This window comes from Gymnogyps californianus, chromosome 7 (assembly GCF_018139145.2).
Source record: "Gymnogyps californianus isolate 813 chromosome 7, ASM1813914v2, whole genome shotgun sequence".
NCBI classification, from domain to species: Eukaryota; Metazoa; Chordata; class Aves; order Accipitriformes; family Cathartidae; genus Gymnogyps; species Gymnogyps californianus.
This window is the reverse complement of record NC_059477.1, coordinates 27,871,538-27,898,076: the sequence shown is the minus strand read 5'-3', so window position 1 is coordinate 27,898,076 and position 26,539 is coordinate 27,871,538. Positions and strand designations below refer to the sequence as shown.

At 40.1% G+C, this 26,539-nt stretch overlaps 1 protein-coding gene across 1 annotated transcript; it reads right to left on the bottom strand.

Moving 5' to 3' along the window:
- Positions 1–3,972: 3,972 nt before the first annotated feature.
- On the bottom strand, positions 3,973–26,539 carry ERCC3 (ERCC excision repair 3, TFIIH core complex helicase subunit). Its single transcript, XM_050899826.1, has 14 exons — positions 26,359–26,539; positions 24,755–24,991; positions 24,045–24,094; positions 22,523–22,658; positions 22,151–22,315; positions 20,856–21,060; positions 19,491–19,805; positions 18,123–18,307; positions 14,708–14,910; positions 11,110–11,206; positions 10,813–10,930; positions 9,521–9,639; positions 5,385–5,537; positions 3,973–4,836 (listed from the first exon to the last, which is right to left on the bottom strand). The coding sequence occupies exons 1-14, from the start codon at positions 26,398–26,400 to the stop codon at positions 4,702–4,704; spliced, it is 2,160 nt and encodes a 719-aa protein (XP_050755783.1). The 5' UTR covers positions 26,401–26,539; the 3' UTR covers positions 3,973–4,701.

The window sequence follows — 26,539 nt, the reverse complement described above, 5'->3', positions numbered from 1 at the left end:
ATTTTCTCCTACTTCTACAATCTTCCAGTACATATATTTATCAGACGTCTTAACACTGACTCGAAAACACACTCACAGTTCTTTAAATTGAAACAATGACGTTTGTCCTAGCCTGTTGGTCTGTTGAGTTTGAAAAATTGTTTTATGTAACTAGTTAGTTTGGACTTTTGTTATTTCAAACAAGTTGGACCACATGCCTCTTCACAGTAGAAGTGCTTCAATTTTAGTTAACTTTTGGTATGTAATGGGATCACAGTATAAACTAAACTTGACTATCGATAATTTAATTATATATTATTTTTGGATGATAATGTCTCCAAATCCAGTCATACTGTTCTCTCAGTCTACACCCCCTAGTGGGGTCATATTAATTGTACTTTGTTACCTTCACTTAGCTATTTCTAAATCCAATTTAAACTTGCCCTCCACTTTGCATGAACTCTGACAAAGTTCAGCTGAAGCTTTCTTTGTGTCCTAATAACAGCGGTATTCAGAGTCAATGGTTACATTATCATCTTACCAGGAATTCTGTTTTCTTAGAATTATTCTCACTTTTTAACAGGCTTGGTTATATCTGGCTTGTAATTATTGGAACATTATTTTATGATATACAGTATAATAAATATTGTACTGTATGTTTTACATAACTGTTTAAATAGCTAATGCATCTACAACTATAATTTATGGAAGTAAAAGATTTGATCGGAGGCATTTAACTTTGCCCAAGTAACACCTTCAGCTAAGACTGTACAGATAGGCTCTTCAGAACATTTGCAAGGAAGAAAAGCTGAAAAAGTGTCGAAATGTCAGAAATGTAAGCAAAAATTTTCAGTGTAGTTTGAAACATCTCTTCACTGAAAAAGCCATACAGTTAGTCATTATTTTTGCCTTTTCTGACTGTCCTCAAACCCATCTTCTGAAAGATCTTTTCAAGTCGTGAAGTTACTTCTTTGGAATTTTAAATGCTTTCTAAATTCCCGTGCTTCTTCCTGAAAAAGGGACAAATTTGAACTTAACAGGCTATGACGTGAGAACAGAGCTTATAGCTAATTCACTACTGAAGCAGCTTTAGTTTAAAAGAAAAATGAAAACCGCTTCTCTCAATCTTTGGTTTCATCTGAAAACAATTAAAATCCTAATTGAATATTGTACAAAAGGAAGATACGTAAATCAGAGCAAGCTAGCCAATCCCCGGTGGTGACAGCACTGTGCATGATTTACTGTTCAGTGGTTAACAAAAACCCCATGAATTGACTGCAACAAATGAATTCAGCTCTACTTGTAGACTTGCTGTAGCAGGTTTAGATCCTTATCCTATGCTTCTTATTGTGTACCACATTAAGTTACCCTGAGAACCACTTGCCTTGAAGTCCCAAGTTTTTAAACACAGGAGAAAAAAGTAAGGCGCTACTAAAAATTATGACCATCAGGAGGGCATAAGGAACCAGAGCAACAGAAACTGGGTGTAGTTTAGTGCTTTGCTGAGCTGTAATGCTGCTGAAACTGCCACCCCAATGTCACTGTGCCCTTTTAGTCTAGGTGGTCATCTTCATGAATAACCATATCGTTCAAGCATTAATCCCTTCACAGACAGACACTTGCTGGTTTGCCACGAGGATGAAGAGCACACAAACACAAGTTTCAGTATTGTAGCCTATCAGAAACACAAAGAAAAGAACTATTAAAAAATTACAGTTCCTCAAGAAGATTAAGTTGCCTCAGTATGGAATTCAGCCTAACTAAGGAGGTGGCCAGGAAGCAGAGTAAAAGCTTTTATTTCAGCAAGGAAACCTGAATTATGTCCAAGAAGATCACACCTCGTCTGTCCACAGGCTTCCAAGAAATAATGTACTTACCCCAAAGTTCACCTGCCTCTGCCATCACTCACAGTCTGAAACACAGTTTTGCCTGTTATTTTGTTATTTTGCCCCCAGTTCAGCAAGAGCCGTACAGCAAACAAATCCTTTCTGGGTAATCATTTAGCTATCACTCTTCATTTGCAAGTCATCTGGATCCATGAACTGTATTGCAGCTTGCTGCTGCTAGGAAACACGCAGTGTTGTGCAAGCATACTCCCGTACGGATAAAGGCAGCATCTCAGAAAGGTTATGTATACAGCAGAAAGCAAGATTTTCCTCACGTGCACCATTTTCAAGGCAAACATGGAGCGCTCAGCCATGTTGTTTCCACAGTCTACTTAGCAAGGGATCTCGCTATCCATTTGTGCAAGAGAAGCATTGGCCAACACGAGCATCTGATAAAGCATGTGAGGACCTTAATGCGCTCCGAGAGAGCTGGGTCCCAGATTCTTTGGATGCAGGCTACAGGGCAGCGAGAGCCCACCCCGCGCTGGCTGGTCACGGTGAACGTTACGATTGCAGTCTACAGTACTGCTTCAAATCAAGACACCCGCCTGACAAAATGCAGTGCTGGGTTTTGTGACTGAACAAGACAATTCAGTTTCCTAGAGGGCTGGGATTACAGACTAATTCTGGAGCAGTCTATTGCAGCCGTTGGGTGAGGAGCACTGCTGGCCTGCGGGAGCACCTTTGAGCACTGCTGGACTGCAGGAGTAGTGAGGGTCCACTACAACAAAAGCCCCAGGAACCAGCAGTGTTTCTCAGCGACCGACCCCTGTCTGGAAAGCAGAATTGACTGACCATATTCCAGTACAGATGCTACCATGCGCAGCAGCAACTGGTTTTAGTACATAAATGCATACCAGTCTGCCACTTGCAGCTACAGTCTGGAGTAATAGCAGGTAGTAATTACTGCAGTAATCATATCAAAGTAATTAAATCTAAAGTTTGAATACCAACACACTATTACTGAAGCATGGAGTCATTCTCACCTCGTAAAATTATTATGCTTTACTTGATGCTGAAAGTACTGCATCCCACACAGACCCAGTACTTAGAAGAGTAAGATCATTAGTCATCATAGCCAAGATTTACTACATAAGAACTAGAGCGCTGTCCTAAATCCAGCTACTACTAGTGCCACAATTACAAAAATCAGTACTACTATTAAGCCATTTCCACATTTAGTAGGAGGCTTTTTTAAAGTTTATGACGAGTGGAGAATAGTTCCAAAGCAATTCATAAAGCATGTTAGAGAGAATTATGCAGAGGGACACTGGCTGACTTGCTCAGCTATCCCATTGTCACAGACCCCTCCCATTATACTAAATTACCATTTTTCTACTAATTGTTGCCACAAGAGCTGGTCCAAAGTACTAGTAGAAGTAAATAATGCTTTAAAACTGGGGAGAGGAAATCAGCACCAGAATACTGCACATTAATCTCTTCCATATAAGCCACTCCAGCACTGTCATGGCTGGTCCCAGTTTGTGAGGCAGAGGACTCAGAACAAGAGAAAGAACCAGGCATTATGGGGCAGGGCTCAGAGACTAAACGAAGTTTAAACTGAACCAGATCAGTTCCATTTTCAAAATTACCTGACTCTGATACAGAGACCGAAAAAAAGCACCACGTGTTCTGAATTACACTTCCAATATTTCTATATTCTCAATTTGTGAATTTATGCTAATAAGAAACAGAATCAATATTTTTCTGAAGCACGTTTGTTGTATAATCAGGATAGCTCTACCGTACATACTCCTTCCAGTATGGTAAGGATTTATACTAACCTATTTTGAACCAACAGATCAAGATCAATGTTATTTCATAGGTTGTTCCTAAAGCTCCACAAGCTCTCAGCAAAAAACCCACTTCATAATACAATACCAAGTAGCAGAACTGTTACAATATTAAGCAGATGTTATTTAAAAAATGCTGTTCTGCCACAAACCACCCCCACCTCTCCTCAAATTTTCTAGAAAAGTCCTGCAGTCTTCGTTATGAAAAACGCCCCAAACTCAGGAATCTTTCCTTCACACCTCTGCTTCCAACTCACCTTATGACAAGTCAACACACTTTCTGATTCAATAACAACTTCTGCAGTGACACTGCATGGTTTAGCAGTTACGATGGTTTTATTGCATGGTTAATAAATAGAATATAAATGACAAGGGAAACAGCTTTTATTTCAGCAACTTCTCAACAGTAGCAAGAAAAATGAGGAAAATGGAGCACAGAATTTGTTTGTATTTACTAACGGTTTCCTTGAGTTTACTTTGGAGACAGAGTCCCTCTTTCTCCTTGTCTTCAAAATTCAAAATATTTCCAAACAATCTGTTAGAATGTTAAGACAGGTTAAGTATAAATTAGCTCCCAGTTTAAAAATACTATGTAATGTGCTCCTATCAGGATTTGTTCAGCCTAATGAATGATTTTTATTTAAGCATTTTAAAAAACAGTATTTTGTTGAGCAGACACAATTATCAGATAAATAATATTTCAAACATCAGTACAAACTTAATTTACAAAACCTTTCCAGAATTCTTCTGAAAAAGGGTCTTCAGCTGATAAAAATAAATTCTATTAATTACCCTGAAAACCAGACAGGTATAACCAGGATCCAGTCACTGGATAGTATCTTTCCTGTGGTAAGATTTAGTTCGTTTTTTCCTTTCACATTCACCCATGAAAGCATATATATTGCTAAGTAAATATGTGGCTATATAGATGCATATAAAAAAAGTCTTTTAAAGGACCTGTCAGAAATTTCAACTCCATATTTTTAGTTATGGAAACAAGTACATGGATCCACAGTTTTAACAAAATGCACACATGAAGGACATCATTTCCGGAAGCGTTTAAATAGTGGATGGATGTGTTTATTTGAAGATGCCTTACTCCGTGAAGAGTGGTATTCCATGTAAACCGTATCATCTGCTCCTGACATAGAGCTCATTGTGCCCGTACGACGTGACACCTGCAAGTAAGGGGAGAAAAAATACATGCTTAGTGTGTGATTAGATAGACCAACTCTAACCTACTGATGCCCACTGGCTACTGGGCAGTACTGTTCATTTCATGACTTTAATGCCACAAAGCCTTCAAAGTTAGTGGTCCTTCTGCTTCTGCCCTCTGAGCACGAGGAAATTAGGGCACGATTCAAGGAGCACAGTGCCACCACAAAAGAGTATGTGCTGTGACACATGTGTATCTTAAACATGTTTTAAAATATTATCATTGCTTGTGACAGAAGATCTACTTCAAAATCTGTAACAATAGATATGTCATCTTCTCCCTCAAATATGATGGAGAAGGACATGAATTCCATGTCTAACTTCTTTCTAGTGCCCAACAAGTGAATTACTCAAGTAGCTAAGTGCTAATGCATCTTAAAAAAATAAATCTGTTCTCCAATGTTTCACAAAGACACTAGCGCATCAATGATGGCATCACATTTACAATTAAAATGAAATGGTCCAGTTGTGTCACATTTGTGGTCATCGTTTTCAAAGCATTCTTCATTACCTGAGCTGACTTTGAACCATATTCTCCAGCAACTACTTCCTCCTCAGCATCCAGGTCAGATGCTTGCAGGACTTTCTGGAGAAGCTGCTGCTGTTCTTCTTTGGATGAAAATGAAAGTTCTTCTTCTTCCATGCCTGCAAGCTTTGTTATTACCTAAGAAACAGAGCACAGTACAAGGTGAGGGCTCTTCCTCCTCAGTGCTAGCTATTCAAAACCAAGACAAGGATTTCTGATTCCATATCCTGTTGGAACTGCCTTCAACTTTTACTAATGGTCTGAACAGCTTAACACTACAGATAGCACAGATACATACAAAATCTTGCTAAGTGGTGTACATACATACACACACACGCATCCTTTGTTATATTCTAGCTGGAAATGCAAAATACAAACCTTTGGGGAAAAAAAGAAAAGAAAAAAGAAAAGCTCTGGACAGAGGATGTCAGCCAAATACTGTTCATACCGGCTTGACCAAGAACCTGACCAAAGCACATATAGCTCAGATGTATATTCAACTTACTGCAAGGTTAGCTTCATGCTGTGGGCTCTAGATTTGTCTAGTTTAAGAACCAGTACTTTTTATTTAACAAAAATAATCCACTAGCTTTCCAGACACTGAGAATTTTAGCAATAAACATTGAGGAATATGGGAAAAAAACCCCTAACATTGAGACGTACGATCAGTTGTTGAGAGACACTGCAGCAACCTGCAACAAAGCATCAGCAGCAGAGCAAAAGGGCTCTTTCAACGTTTGTGTACTTAGACACAAGATAACTTAGCTGTTATGTTTCTTCTCCTTGAAATTCTTAGTAACTCATTTGATAACCATGGATGCAGGGCACATGCCACCTACCGGCAATATAGTGCCATATACTCCGTTAGCTGAAAAACCTCCTCTTCTGAAGAGCTGAAAAGCTCTCAAGCTTCTGTTATAAAGCTTTGCAATAGGCAGCTTGCTTTCTTCATTAGAGGTATTTTGAAAATTTCACAAGAATTCTTCCTGCAGTTAAATGCATTCTGGTAAACATATGTTTATACATGAGAATCTCAGTTTTCCCACTATGTTTCCAACTTGAAGAGGTTTTGAGAAAGACATTCTAATTCAGCCTTTTCCCTTGAATACGTAGTGTTTCCCCTCCCCATCTTCCTTTTTCAGCTTCTCTCTTGAGTCAATACAATTAGAAACTAATTACCTCAGTAATCTGGGCTGGATCTGATCACAAAGACTGATAAAAAAAATATAAATACAGCTTAAGGTAAAACAAATCCACATTAGACTCAAAGTACTGTTTTTGAAAAACAGAGTAGTGAAACACTAGAATGAATAACCAGTGTTGTAGGCTGCTGTCAATGGCAATTTCTAATTCAAAAAAGGATGTCTTTCTGAGAAATGTCCTAGCTTTAAGAATCCATTCAGGGAAGCAACCTGTCCTACTATTTGGCTAAAGCAACACTATGGTCCCCCTTCTTGTTTATTTAGAAGGGCATGTGCTATGATCATCTCAAAATTAAAGAATTCCCACTGCATCATCATTTTTTTAAGCTGTTCAACAGATGCTAAGTTTAAAGTTATCCCCAATTCTTTGATACAGTGAGTTCTTCTGCTATTGGTTTAAAATTTAACATATCCTACATTCAGCCTCTAAATAAAAACACAATACAGTAAATAACTAACCTATGGTTAACTAACCAAAAAAACCCACTAGCAGTAAACTCCAAGCAGCAAATTGTGATGACAAGGCTCCTATTTAAGAAACAAAGACAAAATATGTGATTTAGCAAAAAAATATTATTATTCCAGTCCTCTTTTTGATGAAAGGCAGAGAATGGAGCTATTGAGAGATGGCGAGAAGAAAGTAAGTCCTAGGAAAAAAGTTAAAACTGTTACCCTTTTAAAGGAGTAATGGATTTTTAGTAATTTAGGAAAAAAATATTCTGAAGGAGAGGACATCAGCACTGAAATAATAACCTAAAGATGAGGTAGAGTCTCCCTATTTGGAAGAATAAGATCTGCTGGGAATGACATACACATAGTTGATCCTGGCTTGGAATGAAGAAACACAATAAATGGTTTCTTGGAAGTTTCTTCCAGTCCTATTATTCTTTGATGCCAGCTATGACCAAGGCTCAAAGTTTGGCAAAGAGAAGAAAATAGGTATTCTAACATGTTGTTCCTAAACTGCAAATAAAGAACATTCCAGTACTGGCCAGCTAAAATGTTGCTCCAGATACTCAGCTGCCACTTGCACTGCTTTTTCTCCCGTATTACACCAAAGGTCCTAGGACTAGGTCTCCCTTGCAAAACAAAATCCCTCTATTTTAGCCTCTTTCTTAGTTCTAAAATCCAAGGCATTCAAATATAAGTAAAGGGTTTTCTCTAATCTTCTTGGCTATAGCTACATAGATGCATTTGCTGTAATTAGTTGCAGCTTAGTACTGATCTATAATTTTGTCAAAATGCATTCACTACAAAGCAAAACAAGGTTTTTATCTAAAGACTGTGACATGTCTGTTTCTGTGTAAGGACCCCCTTAAAGCTCTCTTTAATGGGCCACTGATTACACAGCAATTATTTACTTCAGCATAGCTGCAGTTCAGAGAGGTTTTACCCATAGGGATGTCCCGTACTGCATGTATGCCTCATGAGGAACAGTTCTTAAATAGCGAGGCTCAAGTGCAATCCAGCAGAGGCTGCTTGCCCTTGCACTACGTGCAATCCTTGCATGGTTCTGTCAACACCATATGCTTGAGCTTGCTTCCTAAAGGCAGATATGGGAGCCTTATCTTTTATTCTTCTCAGCAATGTTTCTTATTGGGAAGGCTTCTAATCAGAGCAGTAAACTCCAGTTTTGTAAAGGAATAGTTTACCTAAAAGCAAGAGCTATTATGACACTCTGTTGCCTTTAACAACCCAATAGATGAGCATAGCGGGCAGCCCGTGGATTAGAAGAAATGAGATACACTGTGAAATCTATAAAATAGAGGAGCTTTAGTGGAATGAGATTTTATATTTGGAAGAAGACGACATATAGAGGTACATAATAAACTGAAGTACAAGGGGTGATCGATTTTCAAGTATGTCTGGAGAAATGAGAAAGCATTCAGTCCTTTACAAAAGGGACTTTAGTGGAAACTTCTGACTTGCAAGTCATGGCTCTGTTACATTGTCAACACTGAAAAATGTTCTCTATTTTGAGGAGTATGTTTTAGTTGTAGGTAGGAAGATTTCTACTCTGCAGTAACAGTCTTTTCCTGCAGTAAATTCTGTCGTTTCTTAATCAATTAACATTCAACCCAGTGATTTTGGTGATACACTTCATTCCATGCAGAGAAAATTACAAGAGGAAGGTCAAACTGTTCGTGGAAGCTAAATAAGCACAGTCTGAAGACCTCCATTAGCCAGAATAGCTTCTGCTAACACAGAGCCACCATATCAACACGTCTGCATCCTGACTGATTTTGTGTACCACTGCAGGCTTTGGACAGCACTGGGGAAATGGTGCACAAGATTAGTGTGCGGACAAAGATCCCTGAAAGGTATTTGTTTTGGAATGGGTTGTTAGACACTTCAGACACCTAACTTTATGATTCCCGGAGTCAGATCTATGAATGTAGCACAGATGAATCCTGCCTGTTGTATGCTGTCTTTAGCCAGAAGCAAAAAGATTTTCTCCCTACAGTGAAATATTGGTCTGAGACTGGGGTTCTTTGGAAGTTATTTGTGACTTGTGATGTTTTGGAAGTTTTCTGAATTGCTGCTGGCCACTACGACATGAACACCTATCAACAATGCTTTACGCACAACCTGTATGATAATGTATAATAGGAGGCCTGCACAGATGGACAACTGAACAGCATAAATATAAACCAACCATACAAGTAATGTTCTGCTTCACTGCCCAGTGGGTGCTTGGTTTGAAGTTACCTTTCTAGAAGCTGTACTAAGCTACTTGTATCTACCCTCACAGTAATACAGATGATAAAACAATACTGGAACAGTTCTTGCTTGAAAGCAAAACCTTCGATAATACATTCCACGACCGGAATTCTCAAGTATTTGACCTAACACTAACATGAAAGAATATGAAAGTTATATTCTTAGACCACAAGTATAATAAATAGAAGGACAAGTCACCTTGAAGCTATAACCTTGATCTACAAGAAACCGTTGTCGCTTCGTTGAATACGCCATTTCCTGAGTGTCTTGGGATACAAGAGAATAAAAAAAGGCATTGTATTCCTCTGCAACCATGCCTAGGAGACAAAGACACTGAGTGATTAGTTCCATTTGCAACACTGCAACAAAGAACAGAAAAGGACTGAATACTGAAAACAGGTGTCTAAATAAGTTGTCTCTCCACAAAAACAATTTGCAAAGTTTATCTGCCACCTGACCTTACATAAACTGATTGACAAAGTACACAGCATGGAAATTCCTACTCTTGTTCTTGAGAATGGGTGAAAAGGAAAAAACGGATAAGGAAATGTAGACTAACACAACTACACTGGTGCTCTGAGAAGAACCTGCTTCTTTATTATGCTAGGCAAGGTAAAAGATAAAATTATTTTTAAGTCTATTATGTAAAGAAGAAGCAAAAAGTCAAGACCAAGGATTGCAATACACGTCAAAAAAGTTCAATAGAAAAAGACAACAGAAAAGTTTTATCAATGTAAACCAGAGTTTGCAGTGGTTTTGCATTAAAAAAGGCGAGACAAAGATATTTAGCTAAGAATTCATAGGGCTATTTGAAGCCCAGGATATACCAGGCTGTGCATAATTTATTTTTTTAAACTTAGTCCTTAATATCTATTACTCAAACAGCATTGGGATCTCTTTTAAAACCCAAGGTTTCACTAAGACTTTGTTAATTCACTAAGATGAGTTTTGTATGCATTTTCAAACAAAGCCTCAGCTGTAACAAGCACAAACTGCACATTAAAAAAGTGTATGCAGATCTTAAGTGCAAGTAGAAAGTGTTTTAAGAAGCATTTTTCTAAACAAAAAGCTCCTTGGTTATGTTTTGCAAAAACACAACTAGTTGGAAACCAAATCCCATTTTTAAAAGAAAGTAATCTGCAGTATCAAAAATGTGCTTACTAGAGATTTGCTTTTTAGAGTAATACTATGATTTTTTAAAAAATTATTTCATGTTGAGGAAATTATCAAGGAATGAAAAAGTGAAAGAACCACCAAAGAAGAAAAAGTTAATTTTCCTTCAGTTTTTTTTGTCCTTTGGAAGTTTTCCCAACACAAAGCTTTACTGACCCAGAAACTGCTTCATTTTCATTCACTGATATATAAGCATATTCTCTTTGACTAAAACATAATCCAAGGACAATGTAAAGAAGCATCATGAACATCCAGTTTCTCTGCAGTTCTATGATACTATGATCCAAGGCCCAGAGCCCAACAACCACCTCATTTACCTTTTTTGGCTCTCAGCACTCGTCCTAGTCTTTGAGCCTCCTGTCTTCGAGACCCACCATGGGACGAAATCTGAATCAGAACATTGGCTTCTGGCAGATCGAAGGATGTGTCACCTACCTATAACAGAGAAGCAGCCTCTGAGCAGTATCTTATTTCCATATATCATCAACAAAGACTTAATACAAAGTACACCTTTGTGAGCTGCGATACAAAGATGTCAAATACACAACACGCATGTATAACTCTTAAATAAAGTTCACTCTGAAGATAGGTACAAGGACAATGTCCCCACTTACCTTGGAAATGAAAATAGTGTTGATTTTTGGATTGTGCTTGAAGTTTTGTAGAATTTGCATTCTTTCTCCTTGTGCAGTAGGACCATATATATAGGGTCTGCAAACAGCAGAACATATGCAAATTCAATCAATTCAAGATTTCTCAATCATTTCTTATGAGGTACGAAGATACCATGGCAGGGAGCGCAGTACACATTTGAACTGATATAAAAACAAAACAGGTTTTGGTACAGCTTACAGTTTACTTTTAGCTTGTCTGGCTCTTTATGGCAGCTACCCAGTCGTTTGTGGAACCCTCTGCAGCAACCCAGTCTGCCAGAAACATTCTGACAGTTATAAATGTTTTGCAATTACGTGCACCAATAAAGCTGTATATCAACAGACTGAATACATTTGCTAAGCCCACATGAAAGACTGAAGACAGCTGTTAAAATAAGAGATTTTTTCCCTCAAATCTACTGAGTTAGCACACTGACAGCTGCAACCTTTGCTTCCTATTTAAACACTTGAAAATTCTCTATCAATGATATGCTGAGTGTCACAAACTGGCTGCTGGATGTTGTTCTGGGAAAATTATTTTTGCTTTTGAATCTAACCTCTTGCCCCTCCTAATACCTTCTGGACCTACTGAAATGAGAACAAGGTCCCAAACATTCCATGGCCACAAGCAGCTCACAGTGGCATTTCACCTAAGGTTTCTAACGTTTGACGATGAATCACCTGGAACATTTAATATCTCAATCCAGAAGGCTCACACAAACTCTCAGTCACCCACAGACTTCATGAGTAACTCGGGCTACTATGAATTTTCCAGGATTCTCTCTAGAGTCTGGCTGTTTCCTTCCTGCCTAAGCAGATTTAAAAAAAAAAAAAGAGGCAGCTAGAAACGGCAAAGCCCACATAAAAAATGAGAGGCATGCAGGAGTGCATAGCCACTCCTTTTTCATCTGTTGCGCTACTCTTCCAAATGCTCGTTAACAAGCATCTCCAAATACCAGGAATCAAGTTCTACAATTTCTATTTTGTTCACACTTCCATACATTATTTCTAACACAAGGAACCAACTTCAGATGTTTCATTTAACTTTTAATATTGCACATACATGGCTGGTAGCTGAACATAAACATTCAGTGCACAGTACTAAGGTCTCCTATTCTTATAGGAGACTAATATTCAACTAATTCCTCTGCATTGGCTCCCCTTGCTTTCTTTACTACAAACTTTATTCTAGTTTTTCTTTTACCAAACAATCCTAGTCACCTCTAATCTAATTCTTCTGTTTAGCGTATTTAACTAGATTTTTAGAAAAACACAGCTAAAAAATGAAAGTGGCAAATGATTCAGCTCTGAAACAATACTGTTACTATTCAATTAGTAGCATTCAGTAATATTTTAAGCCTTATTTGAAATTTCATTTAATATTTAAATTGTGATTTTAATCCCCAACAAAACTTAAATAGAAGATTTAAACTGAAACTAAAGCATTTGTGAGCCTTCTGTTTCTTAAAGCTACCAGGAAGGGGTTCAAACACATTTGTTATTAAGAACATAATAACTTAGAACGCCTGGCTATCAATCCTCCATTTTAATCCCCCTAGATCCTACTTGACAATGATTCATCAACACATATCTGAGTACCTTCCTGAACCTAGAACTTCTAATGCTAGATTAACCTTTTTTTTTTTTTTAAATGACTCCTTTTCCTCACTGCAAAAAGACATTTGAGGGATTTGCAAAGATAGGTCCCTCTCCCATTAGTTGACATAACTGTCAAAACCATAGAGGCACAGTCCTTCAGAAACAGTGATTTAAACATATTAATAACACCAGTACAAAACAGTCAGCACATGAGCTATATGACACTGGATGACAGACTCATGACAGAGTAAAAGCTGGCTAAGCAAATTTGAATTCTGTAGTCCCAAAAATTATAGTCAAAATAATTCCTGTCATGTGCATGGTCTTTCTCTGCCAGTACCAAGGGAAAGGGGGGATAAGGGAGGAGCCGGCAGGGACAGCCAGACGATGGCCATCTCTCCCTCCATCCGGGAGCCCACCCACCCTACGTGCTTGAATCAGATCATGAGAAGTGCAGTGGGAACTGCCCTTCCTGCTGGGCCGGCACAGGCCGGGCAGACAGCCTCGGCCACTGCTGCCGTACCCGCTGGGCTGCTCTCTCCTCCTTACACATGTAATTCCTGCCTCACCCAAACCAACAGCTCCCTTTGTTTCAGCATGCTCACAGGAAACTACGATAGAAAATTCTCTCGTTAAAATAAAGACTCCCTCACCTTTATCCAGCACTGCAAACCTCCTTTCTTTCTAACACCGACAGCCGTATAACCTGGAGCTCCACAAATGATGCAAGGAATGGAGAATTCACTCAAGAACACGAAAAGTAAGCACCTAATATTTCTTCAGCATCTACCCCACTTAACAACTGTTGTGCTACTTAGCAAGCACCCCCTCCCAGCATCGCCTTTGCTAAAGGCTTTTTCTGTGGTGCACTGAACACTGCTAGAGACATTCCAGAGGCATCATTACAGCTAATCTCTGTCCAGACAGATTAAAAAAAAATGATGAAAGAGACCACAGGTGTTGGAATTCATCTAGCACCGTTAGCTCTGCTTACTATTTGATGTCATAGCAAGCCAGCACAACACGGCTGTTAAGCTACAGTCAAAACTGATCATGAATTTTGGAAAGTGTAAGGCTTGTTTGTAGTTTTGCTAAGAAGTACTGCTGAAATTCCTAGACATGAAATCATACGCAGTCAAAATGTCCCACAGCTCCCAGCAAGCAAGGCGTTATTTGGGCTCGTCAAAGAAAGGATGAGGCCAGCTTCTATGCTTATTTTCCCCAATAATTGCTCTATGCCTGATCCTGGCAAACACTCTCCCTGATCATCCCTCCCCAAACCCTACAAACACACTGATGCTAACCCCTCATTAAACTCTATTTGTACAACCTTCTGTAACTCCACTCACGTTAGAGTCATTTAAGGCAGCTGAGGAACTCATGGGAGCAATATCCTTTCATTTACTAAACGATTACAGTAGTTCTAGGCAGTGCATTGGTACAGCACAGATCCCCAAACAGTTTGTCTTAAGTTTATTAAACAAGGTTAAGACCGTTTGAGAACCTGAAGAGGAATGCCCTGGGTCCCAAAAGATCCTGAAAGATCCAGAGAGTGTATATTTGAAAACCTTTGTCTCAGAGAGACAGGGGAAGCTACTGTCTGTTAAAGAAATAGTTCTAGTGATATTTTTAAAAGCCCCTCATTTTTCCACTGGCTTTTAATAATAATAAAATGGATGGAGAAATAACGGTCTTTCACAGAAATCTTGGATGGAAACTCCTCTGAGGCAAGTGCTAAACAGAGATTCTTTTCAAACAGTTCTACACCGAAATAATGTTGCAGTGCCAATAAAATTCATCCAAAAAAATACCCTCCCGAGCTCCTTTTTCTACAGGAGGATTGGAGTTAAATCAAAGTATTACCAGAAATATCTAAAGACTACTGAAAGCTGCGAGATTACAAGGCAATTTTCCAGGAAGGAGGAAAACAATAGTGCCATTGCTGGTTGTGAACACTTACTTCCCAAGTCTGATTGCATACTCCTTCAGTGCAAACACATTGTCAGCAAATACGATGATTTTATCATTCCGTCGCTCATGAAACTTAATCAGGAACTGGCAGGCTCTGAATTTATTTGGGTTCATGGTGTACAACAGTATCCGTTTCTTTGTTTTGATAGCTACGTATTCTCTATAAAATTCAGGTGACATTGGGCACCAAACCTAGAATTAAAAAACACACACACATGCACACAGAAAGTAACCCTCCGTTATTTATTTACTTTATTCCCATGGGAATTGAAGATATCGGGGGGGATGATAATGCATATAACTTTCTGTAAAGCACAGGCCACAAATTTTAACACAGTAATTTCTGTACTAAACTGAAAGCTACCGGTTGGTGTAGTCTCCAGCACTGCCAAACTCTGTTTAACCTCATTAATATTCTGGCCTTCCAAAATGCTTTGGCAGCAAGATCCACGACAGAAATAGGCAGCAGGATTGGAACAGAACTGGAAGATATTTCCTTTATGTTTCATACTTAATAATTTTACTGAATGCTACTACTTTTTACAGAGCAATAATTAAGGGAATGAACTGTCTGTGTAATCGCCCTGTCACAGCAGTCAAAGCTTTTTCCATAAAAATTAATTTTCATCCATATTCTGAAAGCTCAGAGACACATTTAGTCTTCATTACGGAACAAATTTACCAATCTTTTTTCATATATCCACAAAGGAGTGACCTTTATTTTAACAGCTATTGAGTCTCCAACTTTCAAAACAGTAGGACTGATTAGATGTTTTCAATAGGTTTCCCTAAGCAATTATTTTATTATGTAAATACATATCACAGTACTGCACAAGTCTAGGCTTACTGAGATATTTTTTCTACTGTAGCATGAAAATCAAAGAAATTACGAAGTTTAAAAGTTTATGCCAATGCAATGACACTACCTATAGTGCATATAATTTAGAAGACATTCATTCTGCTGTACATGGGTTATTCCCGCATATTCATTGCACAGTACAAATTAACAGAACACTGCAAAGAAAAGCCTCTTTCATAACCATTGTTCAGCTAAGGAAGTTATGACAATTTACAGGAGTTTATTTAAACAACCTCAATTGTTCTGTACTGTTAAGAATTACTTTTTTGCTTCAAAACATTTTTTCCAGTGAGTTAAATGCTAGAGGAGGCTTTTTTCATCCCTTGACTACATTAACAATAAATTTATGCACTGAATAGGCACTGTTATTATTGTATGCTGTCTATATGAAAGATTTAAAATTCCTAAATCAGAAGAGAATATTTCAAAGTGAGAATGAGATATGAATACTGAACATTTCATTGTAGTAAAATAATTCATCTATTGTTCAATGCCTCTGACTACATGGCAAATTGAATATATTTCGATTTGTACTTGCACTCTCTTCTGGATTTGGAAATGGATAAAATCTACTTCTCACCCCAAAGATCTTTTTGTTTTTACATTTTGCAAGACGTACACTCCAAGCCAAAAACTTAGTATGGCAGCTGGGAAAGCGATTATTTGTAAATTACAAAACTCTGAAAATATAGTTAAACAACAGGCTTGTTCTCTTTTTTAAACTTCTTTTAACTTTTTTTAACTGTGCTGCTTGTTCTCTTTTAGAGCAGTGAAAGAGTAGTACCTGCAATGACCATGACCTGCCTTATCAGAGAGCAGCACTGCCCTCTCTTGCCACCTGGAAAGAACCGCACTTAAAGAGCAAACCAGACATCTTTCTTGGCTATGGGGAATAAGCCAAGTTGATTAAAGATGCTACTTCTCAACAACACATCAAGAAAATCCAAACAAATATGCAACGCAGTTGTGCATGGATGAGACTTGTTATTTATTGCCATCAACATTGCTTTTTTTGATTCTTTGCTTTTGGTAGTCCCAACAAATGTTATTTCAAAACATTGGCCTAAAGAACATAAACTTGCAGAATTTTCACATCATTCAGAACAAAGGTAGCCCATGCTTCACTTTTAAATGTCTAAAGGGCAGTTCAGGGACTGAGAAGAACCATGCTCCCAAGGCAGAATTAACCAAAGTGCCTAAACAGTCAAATTCGAATTTGCAGACTGGTTACTCTCCCTTCAACCTAGTTATTTTCTAGATGCTCTTCACTTGCATTCTATTACTTAAAAATAGTTGTGCGGTTTTTTTCCTTCTACAACCTCCAGTCTGCACAAAGTTCAAAAGGATAACAGCTGACCTGCAGCTGCATCTTTTATGTCAGTACCAGAGCTAGGAAGAATTGCATGAAACTAGCAAGACAGGTTTAAAAAAAAAACAAACAAACCAACAACAACCAACAAAACACCAACACAAAAACCCACACACACACCACCACCACCACCACCACCACCACCACCACCAGAAAAGGCAAGCAAAACAAACCCAGGAAAAACCCAAGAGACAGTTCAGTTATGAAACGCTACCACAGCATGTTGTAGCTACTAAAACTTTACTTCCATTCAATGGGAGTCCGGACAAGTTTATGAAAAAGAAACCCACTGATGGTTACACAGAAACCACATATAGCTCATAAATGATGGAAGGCTTGGAGAAATATCAGCAGAAGTAACAGATATGTTTGCCCTGGTTTTACACTCTTCCCTAAGTATCTTCCTTGACAATTATCAGAGACAATATATTAAGTTAGACCTTTAGTCTGACCCAGAAAGGTTACTTTAACATTCTAATGTGCTTGTGTGAAAGGTTTCCCCTTCTCTGATACCAGATTTTTCTCTCATCTATATGCTGGAAAGAGCAGAGGTCACACCACTATATTGGAAACAAATCGTAAGATCCAGTCCTATGTTTTCAGTTTTCACCCTTATACATTCAGGCTTGAAATAAGCAGGTGTTTTCTTACGTTTTTTAAACTTTATATTATCCTTCCTTGTTTTAAGAGTTACAAGAACCTTCCTCAAACAACTACAGGCTGTCTACCAGTTGAAGTCTCTAAAAAGCAGCTTCCAGCATACCACCTGATGTTACGCTCTTCGTAACACAATGTTACGCTACCACAGAGAACTGAGTTTAAGATACGAAGTCAAGTCAGACAGCACGGATGTCAACTGCATCGAACTAGGTCTACAATATTGCAACCACTGTTCACATTTCCGAATGCTGACTTGGAGACAGCCGATCAAGCACCACAATCCCTGCAAAGAGAAAGAGTGCTGAAGTCACTCTGAAGAACATGTGGCTACTGGATTTGCCACATGTTCATATTGACCAGTGACAGCTTTGCCTAAGCTACAAAGTAAATGAAAAGTCATAAGGGCATCTGTTTTTCCCAGTTAAATACTTACAATTTTATATATCTTCCTTAAAAAAAAAAAAAGTTACGAGCATACTAAATAAACACTAGTAGTACCAAAAAGCGGAGCATCACCTCAGCACACTGGACTTTAGCAATGTAGCCACTGTTCTGCAGCTCCATCCAGTTGGCTTCATAGAGCTTTGGTCCGATCAGGAAGTTCAGGTCAACAATTTTATCATCTTCTCTGACCAGGGTAGCAGTTAGCCCCAGTTTACAATGAGCTTGTACAATAGTGAGCACACGTCTGAACATTTTTGCTAAAAAATGCAAGACAAATTTTCTGTTTACTTTCCTGAATGGATTTAGAAGACAAATACTGCAACTTAAAAAAACACTTTCATCAACTCCTGAACACAAAACAAGCACAGCATTGGGGAATTTTACCCCATTTCACATACACTTCTAACAAATCTGTGTTACAGCAAAACTTCACACTGATTGCAGCCTTAGTTTACATCTTCAGTGTACTCTGAAAATCCCAGTAAACCTTCTGGCATCTTTATTATTTCCCATTTCCTGAGAGAAAATTAATACATTCAGATGTTACATGGGTTGTTTTAGGTCATATAGTATTTCATAGAAGGAACTATGACACAAGGACTCTTGGCTGACTGCCACATTCAGGACTTCTAGTATATGGCAGAATTACTCATCTTTAGTATTGCTAGAGACCACAGAGGATATTCTATACCTTAATTTTTATGAAATCAAGAAAGAACAAGAGTGAAAGAATGGTGGCAGCAACATGCTATTTTGATAACATGGCAGTTAATCATTAAGGTCTACTTCTGAAATCCATCATTTCTGTAGACACCAAATTATATTCAAATGAAATCATGAGAACAAGGTAGAGCAGCTAACAGAATCCTGGGTGGTATTTTTAGCCAGGATTATTCCACAGTCACTTTAACACTACATTATTGCTTTCCAATAGTATAGATCTCAATTACATAGTAATTTCAAATACAACGGCTATTTCTGGACAGTAATCACTATGGTTACTCATATTTTATTGAGTAGAAACAGATATTAAAAGCTAGCTTACAGTGCCACTACATCTCAAAAGAACAGAAGGCAGATGAACTCCTCTCCTGTTCAAATTTGTCTACAGCAAAATTATACAAATGTAATTCAGGTATCTTAAGAGCACTTTATCAACCTACGCAGAAGGCACTTGTATTTTACGCTGCCATTATAGAAAACACAGTGTCTAATTTGACAGGTTTCAGAAAACCAATGGTCAGCTAAACTCTGCTGTATCGGGGGGGGGAAGAAAAAAAGAAAGTAGAACAAGGCAGTTTACTTGTCTCAAAACCCTAAGCCACGGGTTTACTCACTATATTAATCATGAGAAAGACAGCAAAAAAACACCACTTCTTAAAGAGCAGAGTAACATTAACGGTGTATGTAACATGAAAGGTTTGCACACCATTTCCTTACCAGGGATAGTATGTACTTCATCAAGTATCATAAGGCCCCACTCTTGACTTTTAAGCCACTCCATTACTCTCTCTGCTTCCCAGGATCTTTTCGTCGTGTGTCCCAACATGGAATATGTGCTGATAGCAATAGAGCAGCCAATGGGCTTGTCTTTGGCATCAGAAGTGAACCGACATATCTGACTGTCATCGATGGTGGACCACATCTTGAATTGGGCTTTCCACTGCTCTACAGACACTGCAGAATTACCAAGAACCAGGCACCGCTTGCGGACAGTACACGCAGCTGTCACTCCAACTAGAGACTTGCCAGCACCTGCAGGGGAAGAAGAGTGACATTCATTAGTCATCTCTCAGATATCACTGAGTAGGAGGATTAAAAAAAAAAAGAGCAAAGGAAAACAGGAAAACTGTGAGAGGATATGAAATCATGTAAGGGCAAATTCTTCGTTGTTTCTTTACTATAATAGTCTTAAAAAAATGGAGTATTCACTTCTAAAAAAACAGCTGGATTGTCTACTGGACATGTAACTGTATTTTCTCAAGAAAATAATTGTAGACAATGGCTTTGCCAATTATAAGCAATCATTTTAATGCTTTCTTAATTTCAAAAGCATGTTAAATTCCAGGTGGCTACAGAAAGCTTCCCCTAGAGGTGATCTATCCCACTGCCCCCACCAGCTATGTTTGTTCCCCCACACAGCAAGTCCTTAAATCTTTCCATTCCTCCTTCACACTTCTTCCAGCATCCCTTACACACTCTCTCAGGCCCTCACCGTATCTCCCATGTGCCTCCTCCACCCCCAATACCAAGGGCACTGGCATGCAGTCTACTCTTCTCTCCTTTTTCCATTGCTTCCCATAGGTTGTCCCAATCTCCACATTCCTCATTTCTTTCTCGAGCTCCCCTGCCCAGAACTTGTGCACACAAGCTCTCTTCTTCCTTGCACCTGCCTTATGCCATATTTGTATTCCCAGTTCCCCCCAGTCTCCCTATTCCCCACCAAGGAACAAATGATCCCAATGCCAGCAGCTTTACATTTCACTGGAGATCAGCAGAGCTGACCTAGAGGGAACAGCGAAAACACGAACGGTAATCTGAAGCTACCACAACCACAAATCAGTTCTTCAGTCACTACAGGGATACCGACAGCACTGTTAAGCAGATGCCTGACAGATCCATAAACTGGGCTCTCCCTCACCACAGCCTCGCCACCCACTTGCTAAAAACCAACAGAACCCTGCATATTGGTACCTAGAACAGTCCCTACTACTGTTCGAAATCTAGGCAGCTGTCATATTTGGAAGTTACTTTATTACGGGTGAATAAAGAACAGAAGCCCTAAATACCAACCCAGAAACTTACCACATGGCAAGACAATAACACCAGATCTGGCTCGCCCATTTCCAAACATCTTCCTTAGGCTTTTCTCTTGATAGGGCCTGAGGACAGCTGTAGGTTTCAGATCTATATTAATATCGGGATTCACGGAATCATTTCTGAAATCATATTCTGCCAGCAAGGGGTACTCCAAATGGATACAACGCTTCTGAAGTTCTTCAATCATCTCCTGAAGAGGAAACAATCTTCAGATGGTAAATTCTCCACATCTGAATTAATTCTTTTTTTTTTTTTACAACCAACCAGATTATATAGTACCATGTGAAGTTACATTTATTTTTTATGCTTATGAAGTCTGCAAGAGTTAAAGTTTATTCCAAAAACTTTATTCGTGATCACCCCTGCTCCCCTCAAACATTTTAAGTAACAGTTGATATTAGAGAGGGCTATTTAGACAGATGAAGAACATGACGCATTAATCTCAGATGTGTTGTTTATCCGGCAGTGACTAAACTACACCCTGAAGTCCTGCAACAAAGAGCTCAGTAACAGACACAAAAGGTTCTGTGTGTTACACAGAAGAACCCATCACAGCTGCACATCTGTTATCTGGAAAATCGCCATACCCTGGTAATGCAGTTATTCCACCACATGACAGGTTGATTCAATCAACAAGAGGTTGTTGGTTTGGTTTGGGTTTTTTAAAATAAACAAAATACCTACTAAGTTATCTTTTTTAAAAATTCCTGTTTTGCCCAGTAAGGCATTATTAGAATCACCAAGTCCAAAAACAACTTGAGAAATTCTACAAAAGCTCTCTGAAGGTTAAGCCAGGACTGTGCTCCAACCTCCAGCTACCCTTCTCAAGCTATGAAATCAGAACCATCAAGAGGTCCTTCTACAAACATGAATCACAAAGCAAAACAGGAAAAAAAAGGGGGGGGGGGGGGGGGGAGGCAGAAAAAGCAGCTCTGAAACCCACAGCAGATTTGCCCTCCACTGAATTCTCACTTGTCTTGCACAAAGCAACACTAAGCCGCACGTGACGGGAACCTCCCTTAGTCTCTGGAGCCTTTCTCTGGCCTGTGAGCACTATGCGTTGCGGGCAGGGAAGGAACCATACCCAGTCTGCCGCCCTCTGTACAGAAGACGAAGACTCTAAGATTTTGGAAGGTAGAAGGAAAGAAATGTTAATGACTTCCAGTGATCTCCCCTATCAAACAAAGAGCCACACTACTTCACATTAAGTTCTCATGCTTATTTGCAAGTCCTGGGCACATTCCCCAAAGGTACAAATACAGAGACTAAAATACTCTTACCTGCTTGACTTCAAAAGACACTGTCTGTGTTTCCTCCTCCTCCTCCTCATCTTTGTCCATCTGTTCATAAAACTCAAATAAGTCAGCTGGGACATCCAGCTTATTCTGAGCATCTGCTCCCTGTGACGTTGACGGACCAAAGCCACCTTCACTGGATTTGGAAATCTGAAATAGATGGACAGGAATTTTCACCAAGGGTTTCATTAGAGACACGCTCTGACCCCCCCAATTTGGGCTCATTGAGGAGGCACAGATCATTGCTGACAGAACCGAAAGCAACCACTGATACAACAAACAAACAATAACCACTCCAAACTACTCAACAGTTTATCTACTGTTAATTCAATCATTTTAAAACATGCCCAAACATACCGCTGATTTACTTGTGAATGTCTCTGTAATGAGCTCTGTTTCTTCACCCTCAGCATTTCTCAGGCGACAGTCTCTAATTACATGGTCTTGCAGAAGCTGCTGAATGACATCAGGGTGGGTACTTTCCACAAAATATCTAAAATTAAAGAACAAAGAAGAACATTTTTATGAACTAATCAACTGAGTAACTTACAGGAAGAGTGGCATAGATGCTTAAATATATAGCTATCCCAGATGCACTCTCAAGTATCCAATCTTAGCAGTGATAATTTAAAAATAAAGAAATTATGGCAATCAAAACTTTTAAAAGATGCCTCATACCAAAAGCATCATGTACTTTGCAGTTACCCATCTTGCTCAAATGTTCTCTGACATAACACGAGTGGGAAAACTCCAGCAGAACTGCCTAGAAAGAGCTCTCACATACATGTCTTATTTGTGACATGTGACACAAGTCAATTTTTTTGAGACTGAACTGAGATGAGTCTGTGAAAACACTGGACGCGGTGTTTTAAAGTCCTGCCACCAGGATCAAAAAAGCCCAAAAGACAAAAATCCAAGACCTTCAAAACACAGACCATCTAGAAATTTACATTAGTGCATCCTGAAATTGTTTCTCTCCCTGGAGATTCATCAATAATGATGCTGGTTGGAGATCACAGTTAAAATATGAGCCAAGAGAGACTTCAGTCTTAAGCGACATGGGAGAAGTCTTTTTCTCAGAAACACCTAGGAAGAGAACAAAAACCTGCTAGTAATACTAGTGTTAGTTCTACCCAAAGCAGCAGGTTCAAAAAAGCAGCAGCACAAGCAGAGCATTAGATGATAGTCCCAGGGCTTATCTGTGGCTGTCAGACAACAGAGAACTTTGCAAAAGAAATAAAAGGAGAAAGAGAAAGCACAGGGAAGGTACAGACATAGGCTTCAGGTTTCTGCTGTCTCCTTCCCCTCCCTCTCGCTATCGCAGAATCACAGATTTAGATAAAACTGGTCAGCTCTAAACTAGCTGACCTCTCAAGGTCCCTTCCAACATTACCTTCTAGGTTTAAAACAAATCAGATTCAACCCAGCAACAAGCACACACCTCTTGCCAATGGATTTGCCTATCCTTCCTGAATAACGGACAAGTCAGAATACAGAAGACTGAAGGACAGCTGTAGAAAAACCTGTCTAACCAGGCTCATATAAATTAGGAAGGAATGAATGAAACAATTATCTGAAAAGCTTAAGGATATATTGCAAGTCCAAGCAATAAAGAAACAAACTAGAATATCAAATTCGCAACCTGCTTTTAAAAATGCAATGACAACCAGTAGTAGCTCAAGACAGCCAAACTGAATTCATTGACTAACGTATCAAATACTTTCAACAATTGAAAAAGTGATCTTGTATTGACAGACGCTACAGCTCCAGCTCAGCTGGGAGCTGTAAGACTCAACAGGTGGTGAGAGCACTCACTTACGCACAGCTGTGCATTTGGAGGACTTCCTCTGCCACACTAGTTAAGGAAGAAGCCGCTTACCTGTTATGTTTCAGCACCAGCTTCACCTTCCCATAGCTGACAGTACACAGCTACAAACGAACAAGAGCAGTCGTTAGGAATACGCAAAAGAGCGATGCTACGTTTGGGACCAAATGCTGCAATGCAGTTTAGGTCTTTGTGGGGAAGCATGGTATCATAAAACATTTACTTGCAATGTTGTTATGCTTACGGAACAAACCTGGAAAGGTATTTTCAGAAGATGCACACATCATCTTACGCAGGAAATCAGTCACAGATATTCAGTTTTCAGACCTAATTTCAATCTGCTTCCTAGACTGCAAGAACATACTTGCAGGATAAGGCAGGCTATGTTTTATAGTGCCCGGCTATTCCAGACTATTTCTCACATTCATAGTCTTCTTCCAGAGCACATCTGAGGTAACTTTCCCCACGTACAATTCCTACTGGCTGAAAGTGTGCACACGGACGCTTGGGTACACTTTTTTTTTTTAAAAAGGTATAAACCCCACACAGGATATTTTGTGAAAATAGTATGTGTGCAGCAATATACTATAGAAAAAGACAAAAAATAAGATAAAGCCTCTGCTCTCTTGAAACAGTGACAGAATAGAGTAAGACAGTAAAAACAATAAAAGATTAAAAGAAGTAAATCAATTAAGCAGAGGCAGCAGGAAAGGATTTCACCAGTAGCAGCAGATATATTCCCAATGCCAATAAAATAGTCCTACCTTGATAAACTGAATTATTCCATCTGGGACACCAGTCTTGCTCAGTTTTTGTAAATACTCTGTGATGTCGCTTGTTTGTAAGCCAACACTAACAGCAGCATACAGTGAGTAAGCAGTCAGCTTGTACTCGTGAACGTGGGTTGGTCTGCACACAGGCTCAGCAATGGCAACCAAAAAATCCTGTGCGTATTTATAAACTGGAGAAAAGGCTTCCAGAAAAATATGGCCATCAGGAGCCTATAGAAATAAAAAGAAATGCTGAAGGCACAATAGCGTTAGTGGAACAGACTCAGGAACTTCCTATAAAGCAGCCATTATGATATAGAGACAGACCGACCACTATTTAGGTACTAATGCATCATAGGGTTTCAAAAAGAGCGTTTGCCCTAACAACGAAGTTACAAGAAAAAGGAGACACAGGAACATACAACTTTTGTCTTCTGAAAGGGTCCAGACATTGATTTGTCCGTGTCCCTTCTATGGCACTCAGAATAAACCACACCCAGATCGATTAGCTTTTCCAGACTGACATGTTAAGGTATTTTTTCTTTTTTAATGCTAAGTAAATTGCTCGAGCAGAGGCAAGCTTCCAGGCCTATTTCCCTGAAACAAAACAAAACTCCTCACTCATTTTACACAGAACAAACAGAGGAGGAAAGATGGCACTTGTGTGTCACAGCATTCACTAACAGGTGCCCTGCTGACACTGGCAGAGCAACCACCTCTCCTCTACATGCTTGTACCACTGGCCAAACCTTGGACAGGTTTATTGACGTCCCTTTCAGGGCAGAGAAAACAAACACTACCAGTTACAGAAGATGGGACCCGCCTGCCTTAAGGCTGTTTCATTCCAACATACAAGCCCCGTTCCTGTGTCACTGCAACTACAGATCCCACTTGTGCCATTAGCCAACGCAGTCACTTCCACAAGCCATTCTCCCTCCCTCCCTCCCAGAAACACCTAGCTTCAGGTGCTCCACTGCCCTGTCCAGTCAACGGCACACCCACAGCAAGGGACGCCCGACTGAGAGGGGACTTGCGAGGAGGCCGCTGGGATGGGAGCAATTCACCTGGGCTTTGCGAGAGGCCCCCAGGCCGGGGCTGGCGGCCTCGCCTCGGGCGGCCTCACGCTGCTGACAGCCCGAGCGTCCCCGCACGGGCGCTGCAGGCACCGCGCCCGCCCACCCCACCAGAACCACAGCAACTCTCGCCCTGAGCGAGGTGCCAAGGCCAACCCCAGGAGCGCGCTCCCGCCACCCGCACACGCACAACCCTTTTCCTTGGTGTCCCCGCTTGATTCAGGAGAAGGGAGCCGGCTTTGCTGGACGCTCTGCGGCACGGCGCCGGCTTCTTTACGGGGGGGAAACCCCGCAAACGCGTCCCCGTCAGTGTCCCTTACAAACCCTACCGACAAGGGACAGACTTACAGCAGCCCGGTCACCTGCCCGGGCCTGCAGCGCGTTCTGCTCTATGACAAACCGCAGTTTCCAGGAACCGCTAGCGCTGCAAGGAGGCTCGTTCTCCGACCCCCCGGGGAAGCGGCGGCCCGAGGCGGGGCGCAGCGAGGCCCCGCGGCCGCCCTGGGGGCGCCCGGCCGCACGTACCACCCAGAGGGGACGCGAGGAGTGGTCGGCCTTCAGGGGCATCTGCTGCCTGTAGTCCTTCGCCCCGTACTCGTCCACTTTGGTGCCGCTGTCCTCCACCTGCTTCCCCGCCGCGGACGGCACCGCCTCCTGCGACTCCTTGCCGGGAGCTTCGTCTTCATCGTCTTCGTCGTCGTCGTAA